Raw genomic sequence first — 12500 nt, forward strand, 5'->3', positions numbered from 1 at the left:
AAAAATGAAAGTCTGCAAAAAAGATGTGGGTGGAAAGGTTAAGGAACGTGTCTTACATACCTAATATTTTGCGCGAATATTTGTTGGCCATTTATTTATTAAAATACTACTTTTGTGCGTGAATGCTACCATGTAATTTTTATTCTTTAAACATCCTGATTTATACCAAATTATTTTACCTGAAATAAACTGAATTTGGGTTGACTTTCATAACTCTGACATCTTTTTTTTTTCTATCCTTACGTTTCATGAGGAATTTTTTTATCAACCCATCCATCTCATTAACTCTTACCCTAAAGAGAGATAGAGGATGTCGATTATTTCATTTTTGTATATTTACTAGCAAACTGCCTGGTTTTTCCAGGTGTAAAATATGCATAAATATTATATTTTAATGCAGAATTCTTATTTATTATAAATAAAAAATAATGTAGGTATTGAACGTAACGTTAAATTCCTTTTTAAAAAAATAAACAAAAACGGGAAAAAACTGAGATATATTCATGCGAGGATTATTTTCGTTTTCTAAACACTTCGCTTCTTTTTACAATATTTTCTGTCGAAACTGCAGTCCGCACAGACCCGTGCCGTAATGGTTAGAATACTTTTAAAAAATTCAGCTGTTAAAACCTTGACACCTCAAAAGCATGTGGACACGATCTTATCCCAGCTGTGCTATTAAAAAAGTGCTCAGCCGAAGTAGCTCCAGTTCTTTCCAAACTCTACAACAAATGCCTTAATGAAGCTTGCTTTCCGGGCTGTTGGAAAACTGCTTCTGTTGTACCAGTATTCAAGAATTCTGGCGAAAGGACAGACCCATCAAATTATCGCTCCATTAGCCTCCTCCCACTTTTTGCCAAAATATTTGAGACCATAATTAACCATGCTCTAGTCCATCATCTTACAGATGCTAAACTACTGACTGACAAACAATATGGATTTAGACAAGCCCGTTCCACAGCAGACATCCTAACTGTGATCTCTGAACGTATATACCATTCACTGGACAAAGCGGGGGAGGGCAGAGCGGTAGCTCTAGATATATCTAAGGCTTTTGACAGGGTATGGCATGAGGGTCTCCTCAGGAAAATCAGATCATACGGTATCACTGGTAGAATACTTAACATAATTAAATCCTTCTTAGATAAGAGAAAAACCCAGGTTGTCCTCGACAGTCGTACATCGAAACAATATGATATAAATGCGGGGGTTTATCAGGTCGAGCACTTTTGGTAATTGATATCGATGACTATATATATATATATATATATATATATATATATATATAAACTAGCTGGACACCCCGCGTTGTCCGGTCGTACAATACGCTTAAATATGATATTTTAATTCATGCAGATTGCGTATGTATTATTATAGAATCAATCCTGTATTGATATATTACGAGGAATAACTTGCCTGGTAGACTAATTCGCAAAAACAATAAAAAAAAAAATTAAATGTCGTTCATCAAATTCCATCTGTGTTTGTTTACAATATCATGTCAGCTGATATTTGGGCTTGGCAATGAATGCCGTGGAAAAGTCACTTCTAATTAATGATTGGTTTTTTAAATATGCAAACGAAGAAATGATTTGCAGTAATTTTAAATTGTATCTCTTCATTAATAAGAAAAAATTAAAATAAAATGGTGAAGTACACACGGACTTGTACAGGGGATCATTCGATCTGTAGTCAAATGTTCTACTACTGAGCTATATCTGTAGATGACAATAAATCTGTTTTTTTAAGAAGAAATGGTTTGATGAGATTTTATTATTTCCCTTGACCGGTGTAACGTAAAATATTTCCTGTATAAGAAAGAAAAGACTATTTTTGAAGATAGGATGTTTTCAATTTTTTATACTTATCTGATGAATTTCTGTACAAAACATATCTAAGAACATTGCCAGACAAATTACATTTGTATGAAATTTGCAAAAGATGTGCTCAGCTGTTTCGGAATCTATGAAGTAGGAACTCGCGCGCACACACACACACACACACAAACACACACACACACACACACAAACACTCACACACACAAACAAACAAAGTGACTTTTTATAATAGATAGATAGATAGATAGATAGATAGATAGATAGATAGATAGATAGATAGATAGTGTAATATAATAGATAATATAATTTCTGATTTATTGTTTCTATTTTTATAATCGTTTATTGTTTTAATATCTTAAAGGATATCCAACACTTTGTAGGTGTAATGTCTACTGTCTTGAATCGGTTCTGTTCCCGTTTCGAGAAGTTTGTTTTCATGCTATTAAAAATATAATTTTGTTTGAAAATAGTATAGGAAAACGTTTCAAACCAACATTTAAGCATATAAGATTTTATATATGAAAAGTTGGTACTAAAATTAAATGCACCAAAATTCCGATTAACCTTTTGATATCAATTGACCTCAATGGTTGCGTGGATCTATTAACTCGATATCTGGATTAGGTTGACTCCAACAGCGATGAAAAGAACTGGAATGTAGAGAACACAAAAGAATCTGTTTATAACTTGGCCGACGTCCCTCCATTCCTGGTGGAACCTGTTCTTGGCTTCCCTGTCTTTCGCCTTCTGCCAATAGGATTTGGTGAAGGCCGATATGAAGGCAACGTCCGACGCCAAATCTGGCTTTGCGTTCACCAACTCATCATTGGACTGATCATCGGCCGACGTGCTTAGTGGTTGCTTATCGCTGGAGACGGACAACGTGTAGAAATTGGTATGCTCGGGGTTGAATTCATGTTCGGGAGTCATCATGTGTCGTGACATGTTTCTTTTCATGATAGACGTCATACGAAACCGTTTGGCTATAATTTCAAACACAATCTGCAAAAAAAAGGGGTGAAAAAAGATGAAATCTGATGTCGATAGTCACTCCTGACAATACATGTGCTTTTCTTCATATATTGTGACATTAGTGTATTTGTTTAGCGATTATGCTTCATGGTTTTATCTCTCTGTCTCTTTTTATATACTATTAGCAGGCCGCCCGGCGTTGCTCGGTCGTAAAATACGCATAAATATTATATTTAAATTGATGCAAAAGCTGAGTTATATGCATGCGAGTGTTGTTTTTCTAAACAGTTTTTGTAAATAAAAAATATACTCGAGCTAAGGTTGAAACCAAAACCTAAAGGCAGTGAGTCAAGTACGATAACCATTAGGCTTAATGTACAAGATCTTTAAAAAGCGTTTTCTAACAAACTTCTTCTTAATATAACAAATCTATCACCTGAATGATTCACGTATGCGCAGTCGTGAAACAGTTCACAAACAGATAAAAATTAGATGAACCCCTCCCCACGTAACAATTTTTTTTTTATTTTTGACTCGATAGCAGCCTTTTTTTCGGATGAAAACCGATTAAAAAAAAAATTCTACGTGTCTGAATACCCTAAATACCAAATTTCAAAAGTGTAGATAAAAAATTCGTTGAGTATATAGGTTGAGAAATGTCCTCACTCACATTCTTACTTTTATAGATATATAGATTACATATTACCTTAGACTGGGAACTTGCGTTTGTTTGCGTTCAGCAACAAAGCAGGACATAATAATGTTAACACACCAGTGACGGTGGTTAAGTAGTTAACAACACGGACTGACAACATGGGTGTTCCAAGTTCGAATCCAGTTCGTTCAACAAGATCATTTTCACTTAATATGTTAGCAGCCTTCATGTGATCCCTTCATATAGTACCCGATGTATTTCTAGAAAGAATCCTGACTAGGAAAATATCGCGAAACCAATGCCAACGATAGAATCAATTGGATTCATATGAGGAGGAGGAGGAGGAGGAGGAGGATGAAGGTGGTGGTGGTCATTGTCGTTGTCGTCGTTGAAGTTAAGCGACTCTGAGTTTGCTCAGATTGATAATCGTTTATAAAAATCAATGTAAGAGGATAGATACACATTTCAGCCAGCCTCCCTACCAGAAAAAATGCAAAATTATTTGCCATGTCTGTGATAGGCATGCTACTGAAGACAGCTTGTGAATTTAAGAATCCCTAGGAAGTTCCTCCTGTAAAGGTCAAAGGTCATCTGCAACCAGAAATATACCTATCGCTAAATAAACAATAAAATAAACGTTAGTCATAAGATGGCGAAATCTAAAATGCGCGATTATATATATATATATATATATATATATATATATATGTGTGTGTGTGTGTGTGTGTGTGTGTGTGTGTGTGTGTGTGTGAAATTGGTATATTTAGCCAGAATTTTTTCATTCAAGCAAATATTATTAAATGCAACGGAGACACTTTGCTTTATGATTCCTTTATTTAATTTTTTCGATTTTCCGTATAATCTTTTTTGTGACGAATCGAAAGCGTTCGTGACAACAACAATTATGTAACTTTTATTAATATTTTTGATTTTGATACAAAAATGATTATACGGAAAATCGCAAAAATAAAAAAATGAATCATAAAGCAAAGTGTCTCCGTTGCATTTAATAATATTTGCTTGAATATATATATAAATAATATATATGTATATATATATATACACAGTATATATATATATATGTATATATATATATATATATATATATATATATATATATATATATATACATATATATATAGGTGTCCAAAATGTTTTATGATTATTCTGTTTTATTATTTATTCCCTAGAAGTAATCACAAAGGTTATCATCAAAGATTTCTTTTTGAATACAATTTGTGGCATTCTCTGAATGACAAGTCTCCCTAAATTCCCAGTACTCTCCACCTCTTTCAATAACCATTGCAGATGAATTTGCATTATTGTAACAGCCGTTTACCATTGATTTCTCGTTGGCGACGACCATTTGGAATTGGAGTGGCAAAAAGCCTCCCCAAGGTTCCAGTCATCCAGCGGAGACCTAACTAGTGCTTTCTCTCCCCGTCTTTCCATCTTTCTTGATCCTCTTCACTTATTTCGTGTGACGTCAGCTTTTGCTAACACACGGAAAAAATTATTTTTATCATTATTCACATTTTGTGTCTGGCTGTTGTTATTGCGGATCATAATAAAGAACATAGGTTGTCAGCATCTTTTTTCCTAGTCTGCCAGCACTTTCCACAAGATTCTTGTGGTTTTCAACAAGGCAATCTTTTGAAGTTCTCCAACATTGTAATTGATCCCAATTTTCTTAATCCTTTTGTTGCATTCATCAGAGATCACATCGCAATAAGTAAAACTTTTTATTATCATCATCATTATTATTATTATTATTATCATTATTATTATTATCATTATTATTGTTGTTGTTGTTGTTGTTATTGTTGTTGTTGTTGTTGTTGTTGTTGTTATTGTTGTTGTTGTTGTTGTCATATTTCATGTCTGGCTGTTATTACTTCCGATTTTATACTGATAGGCGAATCATAAAAAATAAACATAGGCTACCAGCATTTATTTTATTGTTGTTATTCTTGTTTTTGTTCTTCTTGTTGTTATTTTATAGTTGTTAAGTTTTTTGTTATGGTTTTTATGGTGTGGTACAATGGGTGAAACCCCCTTTCGGGGGAGTTCGGTTTCCTACACATTGGGGTCCCTTTACAAGATGTGTACTGGTCTCCTAAGAGAAGGTAAACACAAACTCAGCAAGTGCATAGTGTTTTAGTGGTTCGTCTTTGATGTTTCCATCGTCCATGTGACTATCGCTTTAATCATGACATGATATGACAACCAGTATAAGAAACATCCCCACATCAAATCAAGTATCATCGGCAAACGATCGTGGCATAATAACTTTTGTTAGAGTTATTATGGTTATTGTTGGTATGGTTGTTATTATAGCTGTAATAGTTGTTGTTTTTATTGTCCTTATGGTTGTTATAGTTGCTGCTATAGTGATTATTATAAGTGTTTTATGGTTTTTATGTTTTTTTTTTTGTTGTCGTTATGGTAGTTGTTATAGTCGTTGTGGTTATTGTTATAGCTTTATAGTTGTTATTTTGCTTGTCCTGGTAGTTGCTATGATTGTTGTTATGTTTATTGTTGTGGTTGTTATGGTAGATAGGATTATTATTGTTGTTGTTGTTGTTGTTGTTGTTGTTATGGTTACTGTTATGGTTGTTGCTATGGTTTGGTATAGTTATTGTTATGTTTGTGATATGGTTACTGTTATGGTTATTTTTATGGTCGTTACTATGTTGTTATGGTTATTATTACGGTTTTATGTTTGTTATCGTTATTGTTATAGTTGTTATGGTTATTGTTATGCTTGTTTTTTTTTTGTTGTTTGTTATGGTAGTTATGGTTATTATTTTTGCTGTTATTATGATTATTATTATGTTATGTTGGTTATTATGGTCATTATTATGGTTGTTGTTATAGTTATTGTTATGGTTGTTAATATGATTGTTGCTACGTTGGCTGTTATAGTTGTTGTCATGATTGTTACTATGGTTAATATTATTGTTGTTGTTATCGTTATTTTTATCGTTGTTGCTATGTTGGTTGTTATGGTTTTTGTTGTGGTTGTTGTTATGTTTGCTGTTATTATTATTGTTCTGAGTGATGCCATGGTTATTGTTATGGTTGTTGTTATGTTGGTACGTTATTGCCCAGGTTGTTTTTATGGTTATTGTTCTAGTTATTGCTATAGTTATTGTTATGGATGTTTTTCTGTTATATTGGTTGTTATGGTTATTGTATGTTTTTATTGTTATGGCTATTCTTACGTTGGTTTTCATGGTTATTATGTTGTTATGGTTATTACTTTGGTTGTTATAATTATTATGGTTATTGTTATGTTGGATGCTTTGGTTGTTCTGGTTATTGTTATGGTTGTTTGTCTTTGATATGGTTGTTATATTTGTTGTTATGTAAGTTGTCATTGTTGGTATAATTGTTGTTATCGATGGTGTTATGGTTATTGTTGCCGTTGTTGTTAGTGTTAGTGTAATTGTTGTTGCAATGATTGTTGTTATGGTTATTGTTATGTTTATTGTTATCGTTTTTGTCATTGTTGTTGTTATGATTATTTTTATGTTGCTTGTTATAGTTATTTCTATGGTTATTGTTATATTGGTTGTGATGGTTATTGTTATAGTTGTTATTATGGTTGTTGTTGTTGTTGTTGTTGTTGTTGTTGTTGTTGTTGTTGTTGTTCTGCATAATTTTATCGTTGTTCTTATAGTTGTTACATTGTTGGTTGGTTTGGTTATCGTTATGATTATTGTTATCTTTATGGTTGGTGTTATGGTTATGGTTATTTTTATGGTTGTTGTTTAATCTGTTTTTGTAGTTATTGTTATCGTTGCTGTCATGGTTGTTAATATGGTTGTTGTTATGGTTATTATTTTGAGTGTTATGTTTCTTATTATGATTTTTATTGTTTTTGTTATGTTAGTCGTTATGGATGTTGTTTTAGTAATTATGATTATCGTTTTGGTTATTGTTATAATTACGTTTATGTATCTTGTTATGGTTTCCTTGTTATTGTTGTGGTTGTTGTTATGGCTATTGTTATGGTTTTATGCGTGCTGTTAGAGTTGTTATAGTTGTTATGTTCATTATTATTGCTTTTGTCATATTTGATGATATGATTATTTCATTAATTTTTGTTTTAGTTGTTATGTTTGTTTTTATGCTTATTGTTGTTGCTTATTGTTATGATCAATGTTATGGTTGCTGTTCTGGTTATTTTATGGTTATTGTTATTATTATTGTTAAGGTTGTTGCTATGAATATTTTATGGTTATTGTGTATGGTTGTTGTGTATGTTGTTATGGTTGTTGTGTTTGTTGTCATTGGTTTAATGGTTGTTAATGTGTTGTTATAGTCATTGTTATTTTTGTTGTTATGCCTGATATAGTTATTATGGTTGTTGTTAAAGTATTGTTATGGTTGTTGTTATGACTATTATCGTTATTGTTATGGTTATTATTATGGTTGTTTTTATTGTTATGTTTTCTGTTATATTTGTTATGTTTATTGTTATGGTTATCGTTATAGTAAATTTGTTTGTTCATATAGTTTTGTTATGGTTGTTACTGCTGTTATGGTTGTTTTTATGTTTATTTTAATGGTTGTTATGATTGTTCTTATGGTTGGTTTTATTTTTTGGTTTATTTGTTATGGCTGTTGTTATGGTTGTTGTTATGGCTGTTGTTATGGTTGTCATAGTGGTTATGTTTGTTGCCGTGTTTATTTTTAATTGTTATGTTTGTTAGTCTTTTGTTTGTTGTTACGGTTGTTATGGTTGTTGTTTTGTTTGTTGTTTTGTCGATTGTAATGGTTGTAATAGTTGTTGTTATGGTTCTTGTTATGATTCTTACGCTTGTTATTATGATTGTTATAGCTGTTATTGTTATTATTACGGTTGTTGTTATCGTTGTTTTTATGGTTGTTATGGTTATTGTTATGGGTGCTAGAGTTGTTATAGTTGTTTATTATGGATATTATGCTTATTGTTATTGTATTACGGTTGTCGTTATAGTTATTTTATGCTTGATTTTATTGTTCTTATTGCTGTTATGGTTGTTATTATGGTTATTGTAAATTTTTTATGTTTGTTGTTATGCTTATTGTTATGGTAATGGTTGTGGTTTTTATGGTTGTTGTAATGTTTGTTGTTGTAGTTCTGGTTATGGTTGTTGTTATGACTGTTATGATTGATTTTATGGTTATTCTTACGATTGGTGTTATGGTGGTTATTATAATTATTGCTATGTTATTGTTATAGTCATGTTATGCTTGTTATATTTGTGATAATTGTTTTACTTGCTATTTTATGTTTATATTACTTGTTGTGTTATGTTTGTTATGGGTTTTTTTTACACAGTGATCACCACTTATCAAGACCCGGAAGCCACTCAGGGATAAGGGTTATTGCAAGTACATTACGTTAGTGAGGAGATTTGATGAAGTGTTTACTTAAGGGGGCGGTTCATTAGGAATTTGTTAACATTAGACTTGAAGACATCCAAGTTGTAGTCCGGAGGGAAGCAGGCAGACGGAACAGAGTTCCACAGGCGTGCAGTTCTAAGAAAGAAGCTTTGTTCATGAAATCCGCGTTTTGATTTAGGCACAGATATAGAGTGGGGGACATTTTTCACAGTGGATTCAGCTAGACGGGTGTTTTTCGTGAAAGATTGGCGAGGGGGGACCAGAGATTGGAGTTCAGACGAGCACCTGCCATGAAAATAACGATAAAACAAGGATAGGCTCGCAACGTCTCTTCTGTGGGAGAGGGGTTGCAGGGTAGAGAAAAGGGCATCCCCACTAAACCACGAAGTCTATTTTGTACTCTGTCAAGGCATGATAGGCTGTTTTTGGCAGCTCCTGCTCAGATATGGCAACAGTATTCCATCCTTGGACGTACTTGGCTTTTATATAGATAGAGAATTGCATCAGTAGTGAGATATCTTCTGGAGCGGTAGAAGGATCCCACCATCTTTCCAGCGACCTTGGCAACAGACTTGATGTATGTGTTCCATTTCAGATCAGGAGTAAAGGTCAAACCCAGAAGCTTGTCAAAACACGGGGCCTCACCCAGACGAGAGCCATCCATCACAATTGATGCCAGCTGGGGATCAGAGCGTTGATGATGTAAGGATAGGAGTTTGGTTTTGGATGCATTAAAGGTAACTAGCCACATCTTCCCCCACTGAACCACGCGCTCGAGATGTTTTTATAGTTATAGTTATGTTTTTCCTTATGGTTGTTTTTTAAGTTTTCATAGTGGTTATGTTTGTTGTTGTGTTTATTTTTTATTGTTATGTTTGTTATTATGCTTATGCGGTTATTATCTTTGGTGTTATGCTTGTTTTTATGCTTTTATAGTTGTTAATATGGTTGTTATTATTATAGTTGATTTCATTGTTATAGTTATAGTTTGTTGTTATGGTAGTTATGTTTGTTGTTATAGACGTTGTTATGGTTGTTGGTATGGTTGTTGTTATAGTTATTTTCTGTTTGTTGCTATCGTTGTTGTTATAGTTATTGCTATGGTTATTTTTATAGTTATTATGTTTGATGTAATAATTAGTATGGTTGTTATTATGGCTTTTATGGTTATTGTTATGGCTATTTTACGGTTGTTTTTATGGTTTTTGTGTTTGTTGTTATGGTTATTATTGTTTTATGGTTGTATTAGTTGTGGTTATTGTTATTTTCATGTTTGTTGTCATATTTGTTGTAGTTTTTGTTATGGTTATTTTTATAGTGGTTATGTTTGTTTATTATGGTTGTTATGGTCGTTATGGTTGTTGCTACGGTTGTTGTATCGTTAATGATATGGTTGTCGTTATGGCTGTTGCTACGGTTGTTGTTATAGTTTTTAAGGTGGTTGTTATCGTTATTGTTATGGCTACTGTTATAGTTGTTATTATTGTTGTATTGCTTGTTATGTTTTGTATTGTTTATTATGTTTGCTTTTATTATTGTTGTTGCTATGTCTGTTGCTTTAGTTGTTATGGTTTTTCTGTTTGTTCTTATGGTTGTTTTAATGATTGTTATGGTTGTTTTGTTTGTTGATATGTTTATAGTTATGGTTGTTGTTATGGTTGTTGTTGTTATAGTTCTTATGGTTGTTGCTATGGTTGTTGTTAAGGGTTTTTATGTTTGTTGTTATGGTAGTTACTATGGTTTTTATGGCTGTTGTCAGTGTTCTTATGTTTGTTTTTATAGCTGTTGTTATGTTTGTTGTTATGTTTATTGCTATAGTTGCTTTGTTTTCTGTTACTTTTGTTGTTATAGTTATTGTTGTGGTTGTTTTTATGGTTGTTTTTATAGTTGCTAGGTTTTTTGTTATGGTTATTTTTATGGTTATTGTTATGATTTTATGTTTACTGTTATGGTTGTCATGTTCGTTGTTATGTTTCTTGTTATGGTTGTTATGGTTATTGTTTTGGTTATTGTTATGATTGTTGTGATTTCTCTTGTTAGATTTCTTGGCTTTTCTTTTTGTTGTTGTTGGTTTTTATGATAAGTGGAGAGAGTTATTTTGTGATCTAATTTACATACGCGCTTTTTGTGTGTGCATGCTTGAATGGAGAGTCACTCTTTCTCTAAGTGGCAAGAAAAGAAACACAGAAATAATCGACAAGAAATAATTAGATAAGAGAGGTTAAGTGTTCAGTTAATTATAAATTACGACTTATTAGAATTAAAATAGATTTTTTTCTAACTTAACTGAATCGCGGAACTAGATTTTTTTCTAACTTAACTGAATCGCGGAACTAGATTTTTTTCTAACTTAACTGAATCGCGGAACTAGATTTTTTTCTAACTTAACTGAATCGCGGAACTAGATTTTTTTCTAACTTAACTGAATCGCGGAACTAGATTTTTTTCTAACTTAACTGAATCGCGGAACTAGATTTTTTTCTAACTTAACTGAATCGCGGAACTAGATTTTTTTCTAACTTAACTGAATCGCGGAACTAGATTTTTTTCTAACTTAACTGAATCGCGGAACTAGATTTTTTTCTAACTTAACTAAATCGCGGAACTAGATTTTTTTCTAACTTAACTGAATCGCGGAACTAGATTTTTTTCTAACTTAACTGAATCGCGGAACTAGATTTTTTTCTAACTTAACTGAATCGCGGAACTAGATTTTTTTCTAACTTAACTGAATCGCGGAACTAGATTTTTTTCTAACTTAACTGAATCGCGGAACTAGATTTTTTTCTAACTTAACTAAATCGCGGAACTAGATTTTTTTCTAACTTAACTAAATCGCGGAACTAGATTTTTTTCTAACTTAACTAAATCGCGGAACTTTAAACATATTTTGTACGATGAAATTATATAGGAAAACAAACTTAACTCAGATTTAATACACTGATAAATCTAACCATTTGATTATCATTGTTGTTTTTAGCCTTTTCCCTAAAATATTCGTGTGTTGAATATCGAGCCTAGTTTATGGAAAATAACACTTTATTGACACACGTACGTATCTGACCCGAAAAGTCTAATGATCTGATGTAGATATACTTGCGAATATTATCTGCCAGCAGAAATACCCGTCCCATAACAAAATGGATGGAAGCCACGTCCCATATATTAACGACTAAAGTGAAATCCAAAATAGGTGGTTGCAGTCGCAGACTCATGTGTGTCCAAAATTATTATATAAACTAGTCGAAAGTGCGTTCTAAAAGAGTCTCCTGACGAGTGAGTTTAAGAGATCGACCTCCGTTAATTTTTTTCTCTATAGAACCACTCGTTCACTACAAACAAAATAAACTGTATACTATCGTTATATTATTACAGTAAGTGTAAAACATGCGTGTTTAATCACTATAACATAATACACTTTTCTTTTCTCCTCCCCTCCCCCCGGCCCATGTATCTTGCATCAAGGTTAGGGTTTCCATGGATAGAGTTTCTTTGCAAGGACTCCCTAGCCATAAGCATATTGTTGCAGGACTGATTCTCTAGTGATTACAACCGTTTCAAATTTAATGTCAAATTTAATGTCAAATTTAATGTCAAATTTAATCTCAAATGTAATCTCAAATGTATGTGTGTGCATATGT

General features: G+C 32.4%; 1 protein-coding gene across 2 annotated transcripts in view; it reads right to left on the reverse strand.

Annotated features, from left to right (window-relative positions):
• Positions 1-2141: 2141 nt before the first annotated feature.
• Positions 2142-12500, reverse strand: part of LOC145279214 (neuronal acetylcholine receptor subunit alpha-9-like) — a 75020-nt gene continuing 64661 nt past the window's right edge. For both annotated transcript variants that reach the window (XM_080130707.1, XM_080130708.1), the window contains exon 8: positions 2142-2840. In XM_080130707.1, the coding sequence (XP_079986833.1) occupies positions 2442-2840 (399 nt within the window). In that variant the 3' untranslated portion in view covers positions 2142-2441. The remainder of the gene's footprint in view (positions 2841-12500) is intronic.

Source organism: Euprymna scolopes, chromosome 1, assembly GCF_053919585.1.
Source record: "Euprymna scolopes isolate OS-2025 chromosome 1, ASM5391958v1, whole genome shotgun sequence".
Lineage (NCBI taxonomy): Eukaryota > Metazoa > Mollusca > Cephalopoda > Sepiida > Sepiolidae > Euprymna > Euprymna scolopes.